Source organism: Psilocybe cubensis, chromosome 7 (genome assembly GCF_017499595.1).
Source record: "Psilocybe cubensis strain MGC-MH-2018 chromosome 7, whole genome shotgun sequence".
NCBI lineage: Eukaryota > Fungi > Basidiomycota > Agaricomycetes > Agaricales > Agrocybaceae > Psilocybe > Psilocybe cubensis.
In genome coordinates this window covers 739,329-756,066 of record NC_063005.1, presented here as the reverse complement: position 1 = coordinate 756,066, position 16,738 = coordinate 739,329, and the positions used below count along the sequence as shown (strand labels likewise).

The 16,738-nt window shown below is 44.4% G+C and overlaps 4 protein-coding genes across 4 annotated transcripts; 1 reads left to right on the top strand and 3 right to left on the bottom strand.

The window, feature by feature from the left end:
• Positions 1 to 353: 353 nt before the first annotated feature.
• Positions 354 to 844, bottom strand: JR316_0007791 (uncharacterized protein; the record flags this gene model as incomplete). The annotated part of the gene is made up of 2 exons (XM_047893515.1): positions 354 to 529; positions 577 to 844. 2 exons carry the CDS (start codon positions 842 to 844, stop codon positions 354 to 356), a joined length of 444 nt encoding a protein of 147 aa, XP_047746830.1.
• Positions 845 to 9,441: 8,597 nt separating this feature from the next.
• JR316_0007790 (uncharacterized protein) lies at positions 9,442 to 10,004 on the bottom strand (the record flags this gene model as incomplete). The annotated part of the gene is made up of 3 exons (XM_047893514.1): positions 9,442 to 9,515; positions 9,582 to 9,791; positions 9,851 to 10,004. The coding sequence occupies 3 exons, from the start codon at positions 10,002 to 10,004 to the stop codon at positions 9,442 to 9,444; spliced, it is 438 nt and encodes a 145-aa protein (XP_047746829.1).
• Positions 10,005 to 11,317: 1,313 nt separating this feature from the next.
• Positions 11,318 to 11,827, top strand: JR316_0007789 (uncharacterized protein; the record flags this gene model as incomplete). The annotated part of the gene is made up of 2 exons (XM_047893513.1): positions 11,318 to 11,453; positions 11,511 to 11,827. 2 exons carry the CDS (start codon positions 11,318 to 11,320, stop codon positions 11,825 to 11,827), a joined length of 453 nt encoding a protein of 150 aa, XP_047746828.1.
• Positions 11,828 to 12,560: 733 nt separating this feature from the next.
• On the bottom strand, positions 12,561 to 16,633 carry JR316_0007788 (uncharacterized protein; the record flags this gene model as incomplete). The annotated part of the gene is made up of 8 exons (XM_047893512.1): positions 12,561 to 12,933; positions 12,979 to 13,583; positions 13,632 to 14,318; positions 14,374 to 14,479; positions 14,528 to 14,697; positions 14,750 to 14,996; positions 15,047 to 15,273; positions 15,326 to 16,633. The coding sequence occupies 8 exons, from the start codon at positions 16,631 to 16,633 to the stop codon at positions 12,561 to 12,563; spliced, it is 3,723 nt and encodes a 1,240-aa protein (XP_047746827.1).
• Between the last annotated feature and the right edge of the window lie 105 nt (positions 16,634 to 16,738).

The window sequence follows — 16,738 nt, the reverse complement described above, 5'->3', positions numbered from 1 at the left end:
GGATCCGACCTACAGGGGTTTTTGTGGGTGTAGGGTGATGCTCGAGCTGGCATGCTCCACCAAAAAAAAAACAAAAAAAAACAGATCTGATGTGATTAGATTTTTGTAAGCGCGCGCTTAAATCAATTACATCATATGCCAAGAATGTTGATTTAGGTATAACCGTTATAGAACAAGCAGTAAACAAGATATTGTAAGATAGAATTATGTACAAGAACACACCAGCAAAAGCAGTTAAAAAGCATGGGAAGACAGAGTGCAGAAGTATGTGAAATGATTGCAAGGTACCAAGAAAATTGAGTGGTGGATGAGAGGAAACGAAGGGAAAGTGGTGGTGTATGTAGAACAGGGTGCTAAACGTCATATGGAACGATGAGCTCTGTTGCGGGAAGGACTGGTGAACGTGGCTGAGTCAGTCGGGAACGCCGCAAATGTAACGCGAATGGGACGCCCGAATGTTCGCGGGTCAACTCCCCGATGGTGACGTTGGTATTTTCCTGGATCGATCCCTCGATAACGACCCGCGATTCTGCAAAGAGTTATGAATGTCGATAAAGTACAGCCGAATACACGCACCTCGATTCTGTGAACACATCTTGACGTTGAAAGTACGTCTCACCCTCTCTTCCCTCAACTGCTCATAACTGACCCCTTCAACCATACTCTTGTGTAGCTCTTTTGTGCTCTGAACGAGTACCCAACGGTTGAGAACACGGCAGATCTCGATTACGTCTCCGAAGATTGTCGTACAGAAGACCAGAATCCCAAAAACCAAGATCTTGAACAGCTTGACCAGGCCGATGTATTGCTTGGCCTTGTCTACGATTTTTGTCAAGTCAGGCATGGTACGAGGAGCAAGTGAGTTGATGAGTGAATTGGTAGTAAAGAGAGCAGTGGTCGGGCGTTGGTTGGAGAAGAAAGCGAGGTGGTGGGTGGTGGTGGTTGGAGAAGGTGAAAAGAGAAAAGCTGTGCGGATACCGGGAGCCTTTGTCAAATGTTGACAAACGAAACAACAGGTGAAGCGCTATCACCCTTTTTACTACATCCACTGACTGGCAATTTTATTCAGCAGCGAGTTCAATATGATTAGGAACTCAAGGTTCACAAGGCGGTAAGATTTTCTAAGCTTCAATGATTAAGACTCATTATAACAGACTCAAAATTGGATTTTTGTAACGCTTCGACTCAAAATCCGAGGGATCACAGAATCAAATTAATTTGCTAAGTGCTCATACATTTTAGTCGAATTCTATTGTACTTATGCACTCTGTCATTTATCCCTGATATCCACATCGCCAAAAACAGCGCAATGCATCAAGTCGTCACTTTAGACGCGAGAGATGCGTGGTGGGGTTATCTTGGTGGTACGTTCGTGGCTTGCAGTCATACGACAGCCTCACACCCACATAATGCAGGTGCACCTCTGTCATAGAACATACCGGACGGCGCCAAACACACGACTGGCGGGGTTTTGGGGTATCAGGGTGGGTGGTTGTGAAAGGGAATGCAGGTACGTACCAGAAATGTCTGCTTTTGTCCACCCACACCGACTGACCTGTGCAGAGTACGTCCCTCGTCCAGCATCCCATCGTGAGTCGAGTCCATGCGGGTGTATTGGTGAGCCTTGAAGCTTGAAGGGTGGTTGGTTGGTTCGCTGTTGTACATCCAGGTACGTACTACTAGTGTCTGCTGTATTCACTACATAGACTTTCTGGCACATAGGTCATACAAATCCTCTGCCAAAACAACACGGCCTTCGGAGTCGTTTCTTGTCCCCCCCACTCCTTCCCTCTTCCCTCTCGCTTTGCGTCTCCTAGTCCATTGTGAACCATAACGGTTGCACCCAAGCCACTACATCGACTCCGGTAAGCTGAAGTAAATTTGTATTTGTTCTATTATACTGACCTTTTGTAGTGCTCACCTTGGATTTGGATTGTAGGATCTCTCAAAGAGAATATATCGGGTCTGCAAGTGGCGTTTCTAGGTGAGCATTTGCTTTTATAATGCGCTGAAGGCGTACTCACCTATATAGACACCACATATCGCCTTGCCGCAACCAGCTTAGCGACCTTGCGCCCCGACACGGCATGCCCTCTTTCCGCGGCCTGGATATTCATTGCCTCGAGCAGACACCTTGGCAGGATCGCTCATATTAGTATACGATTACCTGTCCACCGCGCGAGTTGGAATGCCCATAGATTAGTCGGTAGTTGTAGTTTTATATTGGTAACACATGAAATGTGGTATTTACTTTTGTTAATTCATTCATCTTTTCATTATGTTTATCCACTGGAACTCCCATAAGTACCGAAAGCAGCTTTATTTGGGCAATGACCTATCAACTACTACACAAAAACCTCGAATTACTACTGATATATATCCTTGCTAGGTAGTGGTACAATAAGTACGCTTACTAGGTAGTGCTACAAATTTATCAAACAGCGGTTATATAGCGAGTCGATGACTATCAAGTGCTACCAAGCACTATAGAGAAGTCAAAAGAAAGTTATGTAACACTTTGGCGCTACCACGCTAGCCGAGCTTGGCGCTAAAGCTAGCCGCATGCTATAGCCCGAAAATCAGAGTTTACAGATGAGATCAAGGTGAGTCCGTATGGACTCAATGACAGAAGGAGTGAAAGGTGCACGCTTGGGACGGCGAGATGAACGGGGTGCAAGTTTCTTGCCAGCAGCGAGGGCTGCATCGACTTCGAGCTTGCTGTATACAAGCGGGTGTCCATGAAGCGTGTGCCACGCGCGAACACCATAGGATATATTGGTGACCTGTGCCCCAGAATACATGCCTGCGCACGAAGACAGAAATGCAAGAAGGAGGATATTGCTTACAGGGCATTGCTGCTCTTCGGGAACCTCACGAAGGTCACACCAAACATGAAAGACCAGTAAGGTGCTGCCATACGCACTGCTGGTTCCCTCCGCGTAGCGAGCACCAAGAACGGTGAGGACACGTTCCAGATCACCTTCAGACAGTGGAACAGCACAACCCGCAGCATCAGAGGCAGTTTGCAATGTTGCTGGGACCCATTTGAGCAGGCGGTCTGCAGCAGGGCAGTGTGGGCGAAGCAGGGATGGAATTGGTGTAAGATCCACACGGTATGGTCGCGCCCAACATTGAGAAGGGGAGTCAGTGGCAGAGGTGGGGCACAGGGGGGAGAGGAGAAGAGCGCGTGACCGACGTGGTGTAACAGGATTACCCAGCACACAGGTAGACACACTAGATTGTATAATATAGTAAGAATCAATGGTCAACATCAGGGAAACCCCCCCATGCCAATTAGGTTGTAAACCATTAGAATTGGTAGATAATTGAGCCCTTTAGCATAATTTCGATACATTAGTTTCATTACCTGGTTTGGATTGTATTAGGGTCTAATTCTCCGGTCCCCTTACCATGCATGTCTGATAATTGGGCAATATTAGCTGTCAAAATGCCCATAATTGGCGACAATTCATATCAGTATCTATGAAATGTACACAATTGATGGAATGTATTGAGGGGCCCACTCAATAGACAGACAAGAAACAAGTACTATTTACGAGACACAGAAAAAACATTAGTAGTCTACAGTAAACTACCTCTACTCGTCAATCATATTGTCCCAGTCAACCGAATTGATAATCTCCTGCTGGGCCATCAGCCTAGCAGTTGAGGACAGTCCACTAATTTACGCAGATTAGTTCTCAATACCACATTGAACAGACAAAAGTAAGACATATGTGATTTTGAGATACATATTATGCACCATCTTATGGTACACAATCGGCTTACGCTCCTGAATTTCCTTGAGTAGACCGCTGTGAATTTCATATGTATGGTTGAATGTCGTGCCCGAGAACTCGAGGACCTGATTTGGGTTGATGAATTGCATTTGAAGTAAATATGCGTGAATCTGTGGGTTACCTTCAGCCTAAGGTTAATGCGACATAAAAAAATTAAGAAGCTCACCGCAGTAGCAGCCATGGAAATCATGCTAGCTGGAACTTCCAACTCCTTTGGTTTGTCAGGTAGCGATGACTTGAACAAGGTCAAGAACTTTGTGGCTGTGCTATCAGGACCAAAAAATGCGACCTTAATAGCGGACGTGATGAGGTCCGATTGGAAGGGTTTGGAGCGTTCATACTCCTATATAGAACTGTCAGTTTTGTACCACATAAGATCAAGGAAGCATACCATTGTTCCCAACTCAGGGTAAATATAATTAGACATCTCAAGCAGTGAGGCAATCCGACGTTTATCGTTACGATCAAGACGAAGTTGCACAGGAACGACAGCAGCAATCTTGGATCTCAAGGTGGTTCTGTAAATACCAAGGCGATGGCTAACCTATATGACCAGTTATACACAAAAAAAGTATTAGGAATCAGGGGATACACACATGCATGGTTAATGGCCTGACATATGTTGCATAGTCACCCGTTTCGAGGCGGCGCACAATGTTGTACTCCTCTCCAAAACCAAGTTCCTCTGCGGAAGATATCAGAGCTTGGAGCGAAATGAAATCCAGACCTCTAGTGGCTATTGGGGTTGGGATAACGAAGGTGGGATTGGAATTTTTGATATGCGCTATAATATCTGATGAAATTCCATACGCGATATACGACTCACTGACCTCAAAAGCGTGCCGAAGGACCTTTTGAACCTCGGGCTATTGCTCTTTAATACCCACAGCATATACCGACTTCCCTTTTTTGGTGAGCACCAGCGCTGTGTGGGGCATCCAATTCATGTTGTCATGAGCAACTGGGACAGCAGCATTGTTTGATGTTGTTGATGCTGGTGGTTTATGCAGTTTGGTAATGTTTTGTGACTTTTCTTTGGGACGCTAGAGCCAAAAACATTGAGTAGCGGAAATAAGCACTAGAATAAAACATACCTCGTCATCGAGTTTCTTCTCAAATGCTTTCTGCTTTTGCTAGTCCATGTGCATGTTAGTCAACAGCGTTCGCAGTGTCTGTTCAGTAAGACACACCACTTTCTGTAGTTTGTGAGGGGGCAATTGGCCGCCATCTGATTCTGAATCCAAAAAAACGGGTGGCCTGGGATTTAAACAACAATTGATAAACTGGCCTGACTGGGAGTGTTGTCATCTTCGGACTCAAAAAACTGTTCATCGTCAGTTGTTGGAGGTCCCGGGTGACAATCAGAGTTGAGGGCCGGTGTGGTTGGAGGTGGAGATGATGCTCGACGAGTACCAGGTGATTTTTTGGGATGATGTTCTATGACAGTCTAAAAAACACCGAGTAGAACACCGAGTAAATGATTCACCCAGCTAGCATAATGATTTGCAGACGTACCTCCATCATGAGATGCTCTGATCTCAATGCCCTATCAGCCTCTCGACACTAGTCCCTACCACTTTTTATGATAAAACAATAGCAAGTGTTAGCACACTCTTTTTATAACTGTTGATGGTTTTATCACAAAGCAAAATAATGAGAAGACTGGTCTATTTCTCATAAGTTTACTTCGCTTTTTCAAAGCCTTTTTCATTAGATAATACCCTTCTTTCTCATTATCTTTAGGGCGCTTTTTCATTACCTTTTGATTAGATACTAGCCTGGTTATTTGATAAGATTGTTCTATATCAATATATCTTATCTTTGCTTGGTCATTTCTGATGCCATGCCATCAAATCAGGAACACTGTGGGTACTTCTAGGCCATGTCTATCAATCCATCAAAGCTATTATTAAATAAACTTTTCTCTCCTCGGCCCTTGGTCTATAAATAGTGCTCATCCTATGCTATTTTTGTGCATTGCTGGCAATGGATTGGGCGCTTTTGGGGGCATTTCTGGACCGTTTCCCTTGGTGTTTTTTGGTAGACCTATAGTTTTAAAGTGTCCCAATCCGAATATGAAATCAGAATTGCAATATCTTTACTCATTATTGTGCAATTAAGCGTACGATGTTTTGATCAAAAAGCGCACCTTGAATAGCACCATCCAGGGGCTGGTATGCACCATTTTGACTATGCAATTATTTTTCATTTATAATAGACGGAGTACAAGCCAAGTTTCAGATCAATTGGAGCAGTGGAACCTATTGAACTAGGATGTGCACCCTACCCCTCCTCCTACCCCTTGTACAAATGCCTTCCTGATCAGATAAATTTATGCCCAACCAGGGCTGGGTAGGCGTCCATTATACCAATTTTTAGAGCCCAAAATATTGGTGCAATTCTAAGATTTAAGGGTACTACCCCCCATCCTCTCCAGAATTTGTATATTTTATTATGGGGTAGAATGGTCATTCCCAGCACATATAGGTATGTAAATCTGCTCTATATAGTACCACAGACGCAATACATATCTTTGAAGCATTCAGAGTCAAGGGGAACACCTTGGTTATGAGGCTAATAAAAAGGTATTGGATGTACAACATAATATGACCATATCACCGCTTATACTTCACCAAAATGCACATATCTTACATTCACAGATAGCTACTAAGGTCCTCTACATATTATATTCATACTTCCAAATGACCAGAACGCTTAACAAGATGGTACAAGAAGAAGAAGCATTGTTGTTCAAAAATGGAGGAAAAGCGAAATATGATGTAAAAGATAACACTTATAAAATACATAAACTATATGGCTGTGTAGCCCTAAATGATACCTATCTGTGGTATATAGCCTCATAGAAATCCGATGAGTATGAGCTGAGATATGTCAAAATGTATCTCGGAGAAAGGCCAAAGAGGTGACCACAAACAAAGCATAAATAAAGGCCAATATCCATCCTGGTCTCTGATGGGTTCTTCAACACCTTTCTTTCCATATCTCAACACCCACTGGTCCAATGCACAACATCCTTGATGTTCTGGAAAGCTACATTTTGGGGCTATACTATACTGCTTTAATATTTCCTGATCTTGAATGTTTATATATGGTAAATGCAAAAATACTGTGCATTTTGATGAAGATTGGTATTCTCTCTGCAGTATCTCATCTAATGGATGGATCTTTTTAGGCACTGAAAATGATATTTTGGAGGCATCTATAGGTATCTGTAGACGTCAAGAACATGATTTATGACAATGTATTTGTAGAGATATGGCCTGATCAATAACCTACCATACCTATCCTCATACCCCCCCTTAAATCAGTATGTTTCCTTGTTGAAGAGGGCTTTCAAGGGTAAATTTTGGACTCTATGTACTGTTAGTAGTGGATCTACATGTCTTTCAATGGTCTGAGAGCCCATCCTATCCCATAATAAAATACACAAGTTCTGGAGGGAGTAGGGGGTAGTACCCTTAAATCTTGAAGTTTCACCAATATTTCAGGCTTTAAAAATTGGTATAATAAGCGCCTACTTTATCCCAGTTGGGCTTGAATTTATCTGATCAGGAAGGTATTCATACAAGGGGTAGGAGGAGAAGTAGGATGCATATGCTAGTTCAATAGGTTCCACTGCTCCAATTGATCTGAAACTTGGCTTGTACTCCGTCTATTATAAATGAAAAATAATTGCATAGTCAAAATGGTGCATACCAGCCCCTGGATGGTGCTATTCAAGGTGCGCTTTTTGATCAAAACATCGTACGCTTAATTGCACAATAATGAGTAAAGATATTGCAATTCTGATTTCATATTCGGATTGGGACACTTTAAAACTATAGGTCTACCAAAAAACACCAAGGGAAACGGTCCAGAAATGCCCCCAAAAGCGCCCAATCCATTGCCAGCAATGCACAAAAATAGCATAGGATGAGCACTATTTATAGACCAAGGGCCGAGGAGAGAAAAGTTTATTTAATAATAGCTTTGATGGATTGATAGACATGGCCTAGAAGTACCCACAGTGTTCCTGATTTGATGGCATGGCATCAGAAATGACCAAGCAAAGATAAGATATATTGATATAGAACAATCTTATCAAATAACCAGGCTAGTATCTAATCAAAAGGTAATGAAAAAGCGCCCTAAAGATAATGAGAAAGAAGGGTATTATCTAATGAAAAAGGCTTTGAAAAAGCGAAGTAAACTTATGAGAAATAGACCAGTCTTCTCATTATTTTGCTTTGTGATAAAACCATCAACAGTTATAAAAAGAGTGTGCTAACACTTGCTATTGTTTTATCAAAAAGATGGTAGGTACCACTCCTCTCGAGTATCCTCCGCATCGTCATCGTGGGTCTCGCTGTTGTCCGCAGACAGGCCATCATCTTCTTTGTAACACCCCTCAAGATGGTCCTTGTCACCAAAATCGTTGGTATCAAAATCGTCGTGTTGATGATTATCTGTTGTTGTGCATCGCGAAAACCGCCAAAAACATGCATTGCCTTTGTACCCTTTTAAGGTAAGTCAGGAATTAGCCGACCTTACCAAGCCAATCAAAACATTTGTTGACCTTGGATTGCCTTTGAAAGGTTAGTGAATTATTAACTGATCTTTGCTTGGGATTTTAATATTTGTTCTTATTGTAAGTCATAGCAAAAGATTTCAGATGTATGTATAATCAGAGAATTATAAATTCTACCTTATTTTCCAATATAATTATATGCTTTGCCTTATATTGTGTTGTAAAGCTTTAGAAAAATATTTCCTTGTTAATGAAATCTTCCCTAAAAATTGAAAGGCAAACCAATATCTAGATTAGTAGTGTAGGTTATTCATTGATTTTTAGTTATTATATTGATTGTTCAATATTTATAACCACGGGGCGCTCCTCACTGCTCAGAGCAAGCTCAGAGACAAAGTTCCGTGAGAGATCACATGACATAGAGTCAGACATTGGGGCCACGGAAATTGGGGACGGGGACTCTAAAAGACCGTCGCACAACTCAAAATGACTCTGTCAAGGCTTTTCACTTCCCCCATCTTCAAGAAATTAAATGGTAAGAATTTCTTCCTAACTTGTGAGATTCCTGCCTTATAACCTCTAGCATATACAGTTCTAACAGTACTAGCACACATGTGGGACTGGGTTTGGCTGGTCAGATAGTAAGTGCACATCATATTCTGTACCATCTATTCCACAATGTACTCATTTTCAACACAAAGGTGACCAACTATCTGATTCTCGCACTCGGTCTCATTCTTGCTTTTAGTGTAGTTTTTTTGCTCTGCTGTTTTGACTTCTACAGTAGCTTTTTTTACTACACGTGTATTTGTATTTAGTTGGTTAATAAGCAATTTGTACATTTCTGGATACCGGCGGCCAAACCAGAAAGAGTGAAATAAGATTCATTAATGAGCGCACATCTTTGCAAACTTACCCAGCTTTGCAAGGGCAATTAAAGATTTGCCCTGCCTTCAAAGGTCAACTAAGAATGACCGAAAGTTACTAAGGATTTGCAATGTTGCTAATTATAATGTGTCCTTACTTGTAAGTGCTTACAAGTAAGGCCATTTATAATCTTTGTGTCCTTAGTGCCATTTGTTACCTTTATTAGCAATGTATTATCTGGCAAACTTATGGCGGTTTTCGCGATGTGCGAGGCAGGCTGGGTTTGACGGTGCCGTCAAGCAATGCTGCCGCGGGTGTTGCTGGTAAATAACTGTAATTACTACACAACACATGGCACCTGACAAGTTGATGGGTATTGCACTCACAGATTGTGTTGTCTGCCCTTGCATCGTGTTTTGCCCTCAATTTTGGAGGCAGGCGGTGTCCTTTCCAGTGCTCTGGCCTATTGTGGCTGGAATCAAGTCCCTCAATATCAATTACTGCAGGAGCGTGACGGCGCATGCCAGTGTGCGAGCTAAGATTTGTTTTTCTTGTCGTGGATTCTGCAACACTTTCCTGATCAAAATCCGATTCATCTGTTACAGGATAGTCAATATATTGTGCATCAATTGATTATGTGACAATATCAGCTCACTCAACACTTGTTTGTCAGATTTTCTTCGTTTGAAATCCTGTTCAGCTACGCTGGACGCTGCTTGCTTGTGCAAAACTTGCAATTTTTTGGTATTTGGAGCTGTAGTTTTTGGTTTTCTTGGTACGGGAGGCTTTTTTGGAACCCAAGCTATCATTTGGCATCTAGATCAGTTCGGAAATTCAGCATAATATCACACATTGACTACTGACTTGGTTTTTCTAACAGTCTTTCTGCGGTTTCACGGCGAGCTGGACTGAGGTGAGTATCTAATCACCATTGTGATGCTTTATACATACGACGTCTCTGAACTGGGGGTCCACCAGCTGCATACTCTGCCACGTCACCTTCCACCACTGAGTCTGCAATTACCGCCGCACTGGGTGTAAGTGTGCCAATTCCTCGACCACCTGGCCTTCTGTTTGGCCGTGGCACATTCAAGTTTTGTTGCGGCATTGGGACGACAGAGGGCCTGTGGTGGTGAAAAAATATCGATGGTGGGTACTTAGTAGTGGTTTGAATACAAGGACAGTGGCTGGCAGTACATGCGACATGCATGGTTGGAGGGACATTCAGGTACGCAGAACGGCCTTTTCCCAATTGATGCACTTGAATGCTGGCTTACCAAATTCGGAGCGTAGATTTGCATTTCAATCAGTTTACTGTTCAGATGTTCCTACATAGATGACTTGAATATGATTGCTAGTGCTCTATCTCAACCATTCGGACGATGTCTTATGCTGCAAATTCTCTGCAGTGCACGGGTTGTCTCACAGTATTCAAGCGCCCTGGCCATCTCATCCAGCATTTTCAAAAAGGATCTAGCCTGTCCAATGCGTGCAATCAGGCCCGCATTTTATTTGAAGCTTCTATTTGTCCTCCCGTGCAATGCAACCGCCGTCCGGATGGTGGTTTAGGGGTCCATGCTCAAACTGATGCACCCGATGTCGCACCCAATATTACACCTGATGTCTTTGCCGGTGATTTATTTGGCACTGATTATACAGATAGTCACGCAGCACCGAAAGTACAGTGCATGCATCAACTAAACAGACAGTAGATTACAAAGCAATGTAATCCAATACAATATTTTTTTAGTCTTACAAACCCACCCAATTTTCGGGGCCCGGTTTACAATGTTAAGCAATATTTTTATTAGCTTTAAAATGTCCAAACAATTATTGGCTCACCAATGCAAATTCAAGTAATAATTTTCGTATGTTTACAATAAGTCCGGTTGACCGGCCATTACATAACCGGGCGACATAGGGGCCGTATGTCTTGGCCCGGCGCGTGTGTTAAATATAACATACGATTGCTCAAACGAAGTTCCAATCACGGTAAGCGTTATATTTCTCTACGTATACATGTAATAACTACATTAATCCGTTCAAAATTCGTCGATATCGAGCTCATCGTCGACAACGATGACCAAAACGGGCGTGGAAAAGCGCGCCGCAGTCATCAACGATGGCGGCGCGTGCTTCTTTTCAACTACCACCACCACCACCACCACCACCAAACCCGCCACAGCGCGCCAGCGAGTCACCACTGCATTCTAACGGCATAACAAGAGTTAACGGAAGACGACAAATGGATGAGCAAGGTGAGTCTTCAATATTCAAAGTAAGTACTCACTGTTAATTTTTTTTTGCACCCCAAGGAGTACAATTCGGCCTCGCGATCGATCGCGACGGCCTCAGGCTCAACGTCGCCGTCGATGGCCGCAACGGGCACGCAAAAATCGGCGTCAACGTCGATACCGACAACAAGGTCGAGATCGTTGTCAGCGTAGAAGAGCCCGCAACCGGGCGAGTCGACACCAAACCCGTCGTTTCGATTCACGGCAAAATTCGAGAGCGGGAGGAACAGGTTGTCGCAGTCGAAAATCGTATCGAGGACTCGGGGACCGTCGAAGACAGCGACGTCGAGATGCGCGATGGGGAGGGGAATGATCAGGACGTTGAGATGATGGAATAAAGGGCCCGTTCGACAGGCACTCTGAGTTTACCGTGACGCGTGTACAATGAAATCAAGTTTTATTTTTCAAAACACATCCATGTGAGATTTGTATACCCCTCCCTCCCCGTATCGACGCCTCTTTGTATCTGGACGAACACGCACACGCGTGGCGCGCGCATACGCAACACACGCGTGGCGCGCGCAATACGCAACACACGCGTGGCGCGCGCATACGCAACACACGCGTGGCGCGCGCATACGCAACACACGCGTGGCGCGCGCATACGCAACACACGCGTGGCGCGCACATACGCAACACACGCGTGGCGCACACATACGCCTCAAACGCGTGGCGCGCGCATACGCAGCACACGCGTGGCGCGCGCCAGGCACGTCCAGGTTGAAATAGGCTGCGGAACTGGGTTGGGGGCGATGCTCGGTGCTGTCCTTATCGCTGAAATATAAGGGCGGTATCGTGTCGGGCTGCAGCTAAGGTGGTGTATGAGGGTTGATGTGAGGGGGGTAAGGCACACATACGTAGTTGCACAATGAGAGAGTAGAGCCCAAAGGGCGTACAGCGATGTATAGGGATGTTACAATAAAATTTCAGTTAAATATCAATACATTTCCTTACCGAATCACGCGAAAATCAAGAAAAGTATTGTGTATTACTCGCCAAGACAAGGATACATCTAAAAAGGTGTTAGTAGAGGTACAAGAGAATCAACGACAGACTCACATAAAGCTACAGTTAGTATTCAGCAAACCCGAGTTCATCGAGGTCACCCCGGTCCTCATCCTCGTCGCTTTCCTCCTCCTCCTCCTCCTCCTCCTCCTCCTCCTCTTCAGAATCGGTATGCTGGTCGCTGTCGTCTTCATTGTCATCAGAATCGGCGCTGTTTTCAGGTGCCACTTCAGCCTGGTCCTGAGCGTCTTGCTCCTGGTCTGAGGCCCCATCTGGTTCCAGATCAGGATCGGGAGCTTCATGTGCCTCGCGGCGTTTTTTGCGAGAGGCAATGTCGTCTGCACATCGGTCTTGCCTAAGAGAATTGGTAGTGGCTTGCGTGCTAGCGTGGCCAACTCCACCACCTCTGTACAGCATGACCATGTCGCGATCCACAAAACTGTAAAAAATTAGTAAAAGGTAAGAAGTGACTAAATGTACTCACAAATTGACATAATATCTCTCCCATTCTTCCCCTTCATTATTTTCTTTGCTTCTATAAGCTACAGATGGGCCGAGAGTCGGTATTTTTCCAAGAATGAAGCGAGGGATCAAATGGGTTGCACGAAGTACGAGGGATGGGTCCACAAAACCAAACGACGCAGAGTCATTGATATCACCAAACGCCAACTGTGGAAGCCTTCTATATTTCCAACCGTAATGGCAATCTTCACAAACACCCAGCCATCGGACATGAAGAAAATCCACTTTGTGCTTGGAGGCACGGTAGTAATTATCAGGGGTAGATATTACCACATTGGCGTGGTAGATTCCAATGATACGGGCATACCAATAAGGATGAACCTGCTGATCTGAACCTTTGTTGCTAGCGAGTACCATGATGTCACATTGGGAAGAGTTTGGCTTCAAGGTATCTTGTATTTGACGCATATCATACGAAGTATAGTTGATGCGTAGAACCTGATGTTCGTAAATTCGGTCACCGAGTATTGTGATTTGGAGTCGCTCATGGGTACCAATGCTATCACTGAATTTGTTTGCCCCTGATAAGCGGGCATAAAGGTGAGTTTTGAGACGAAGCATAAAGTCCTAAATACGACATTGAGTATATAAAAACAAGCGAAAAATCCGGCTTACCCTTGTCGCCGGATCGTTTTGGTTTTGTGACATCCAGGGTAGTATATCTAACTTTCGACGCACGTCTGATGAGATGTGATAATGTAAATCAGGAGGAGTGGGCTCCAGTAACTCCCTGTCCTCACGCAGCAGCTTGCGCATCTCGACACGGCTAGTGCGGTGTACCACATGTTCTCGGTAGATGTGTTTGGCGATACCTCGAATATGATCACCTTTCTTGACCCGTTTGTAGAAGAGTTTCGCTCTCTTGTGCTCGCTTTCGCCCATCTGAGTGCTCGTGCCATCAGTGGTGCCAAATTGGCGAATGGAATCGACGTAATCGGGAAGGGAATGCAATTTGTACGTTTGCATATTGAACGTGCGGGTCTTGGGTTCATTGGGTTGAGTCGGAGGTACTGGCAGACCCGCACTCGCTGCCTTTTTGGCCTTGGCTGCCTGTCTTCTTCCTCTAGCAGCTGTTTCTGATGGAAGCTCGCGAGTGGCGTACTGACTACAAACCTCCTTTTGGAACTGACGAAGGAGATCACATAACCAAGTACACGAATTCCCCAACTCGTCCAGAGTGGTATCGGTGTGAAGTCGAAGCTTGGCTAGGGCGTGCCATGTCGCCATTTCAAACAAGAGGTTTTGAATAATTTTATTGTGTGCAGGTTCTGGCAACAAGCCCTCAAAGACTGGTATAGAGCACTATTATAGAATCATTAACAATTAAAATCAAACATCACACGCAATTGAGGCCTACCTGAAGGAGATCTTCAAAATCCCGTGCTGCCAGTTTCTTCATATCTGAAGCATTCCTAGCAAAACGTCGGATAGTTGTGAGGCCGAAAGGGGAGACTTGGCGGTATCTAAATCTATAGTTAGTTTGAGTAAGAATCGAGATATCACAACAATACCTTTCGTTCAGAGTTGCAATGGCGTTCTGGTTGCTAGAGGTATAAAGAATCCGGAGTAGGTGACTAAATAGGGCCTTCCAGACACCCAGTTCCACTTCGTGCATGAAGTTGACAGTAAACATCCGATAAAAGTTGAAGCCATATTCAAATAAAGCCTTGGAAAAAGCGTTCTATGTAATATTCTTAGACAAAATATGTAGATATGAGGAAATAAAAATATACCCGAGTTGGAAAAGCAGAGGTCTGTTGCAGCAAGCCATTAACTGCCTTGCTGTTAACCTTTTTCCCCAAGAACAATGCTTTACGGGCAGTTTCGATGTCAAATTGACGAGTTTTGCTGTCAACGCGAGCTAGCTTGAGCCGGTTTCGCATATCCATCTTTGATCCAACCTTTGGGACATTCATAGTTTGAATTAAACAACGTGGACACAAGCAAGTGCCGCGACACTTGCAGCAGGACTGCAGCATTCTGCTTGTACATTAGTTATCAAACGAAATAACGAGTAGATGTTGACTTACTTTTCGGGGTAGTCATTTGAACTAAAAATAAAACGGAGATATATAGCTCGACATACTCTGTCGGCCAGTTCTACGGCCTCTCCTTCAGCATACGCTCGTTTGACATCCTCATCAAGTAATAGCCCCCAGACGCCTGTATTGACCTCGCGTCTCATATGGGTGAGCATTTCAGATGTCGCAGCTTTGCCAAACTGTCGCTGATGCCAATCTTGAAAAGTGTCTGTGAGCTATGACCCAAACGTTAATATGAATAGTACATGCCAGTCAATACAAACTTACTTTAGGGATATACGCAATATGGTGCGCAGCGAATTCTTTAGGTTTCCCTCTGGTGTATTTTGACTGGTTGAGGATATACATAAGGATCGGCCATATAGAAGCATCGCCAAAACTGGTCAGGTGGGTAGAATCTGAAAAAATCCCGATACCAACGACAAAGGGCTCCAGGTGTCTGTGGGGACCTGTGCGTGGCTCTGACTTGATCTTTTCATACTCTTCATTGAAAATGTCCGCCACGTAGGACTCTGAGAATAAGCGTTCGGGTGGTTTGTTGGGTGAGGGACGCCAAAATTCTCTGTACGGTATGGTCGTATACGTCTCAGAGGTGCATTCTGCAAAGGCCTGTTTGATAACTTCTAGAGGTTTTTGATACATGATGTTTTCAACAACAAATTGAGGAGCCTCCTCTTCCGAATCGAATATGAAACCGTCGCATGGCACTGGTATTGAAAAGCTGCCCTTGATCCACCCAGCTTCCGGTCGACACACTTCTGACAAAGTAGGATCTGTAGAATTTTTTTGGGTGGAGATTTCGTCCAGACGCGCTACCTCTCGAGCAGTAGAAAAGGAGGAATCAAAGTCCTTGGGGTCAAAATCCGGGTCCAGTACGACTTGGTGAATCAATTTGTTGGTATCAGCGTAGGATTTAGTACCGTGGCCGTTGTAAAACCAAGACATGATAAGTTGAGTAGAACGATTTTTGAATAGCAAGCTCTTGTCGTCTTTTGGCTCAGAATCCAAGGACCAATCCGAAGGTAGGGCCATTGGTGTTCCCTCTGACGCCTTTCTCAAAGAGTCGGCTGGGTCTTTGGCAATATTTGGAGAATCGGACACTGATGACAGTATGAAATGTTTGTCAGGAGTAATAGAAGGGGGACCATAGGTATACTCTCGAAATATCCCATAGCCATTCATTGGTGTTCGATACAGACTCTCCACAGATGGAGGTTCCTGAGGCTGAGGTGGTTCCTCCTCCACGACTGGTGGTATAATTAGAGGAGGTTTGGGTGGGACCTCGTCTCGGAAGCGCTGTGGCAATCTAATAACGCGTGGAGGAAGTCCTCTGGGCCGTTCAATGGGAGGTGGTGGTGTCGGGGGATGTGGTGGTGGTGTTGGTGATTTAGGTGGAGGCGCAGGGGGCATTGGAGGTGGTACCATATCCACATTGAGATACTCATGATGGACATCAACCTCCATAGGCCCGGGCTCATTATTCAGGGTTGCCTGGTGCGAAGAACCACTGGCAACATTACTGTTCTGATTCTGCCTGCTGAAGTTTTCCTGGAACCCCTTCAGGACCTTGCTCATTGCAGCAGGATATTTTTTACATTTGTTGGTATGCTGCTTCAAGGAGCGACCTGGTACGAAGAGTTTATGGCACCCTAAGCAGGGTCTTTTTTCGTCGGACATAAT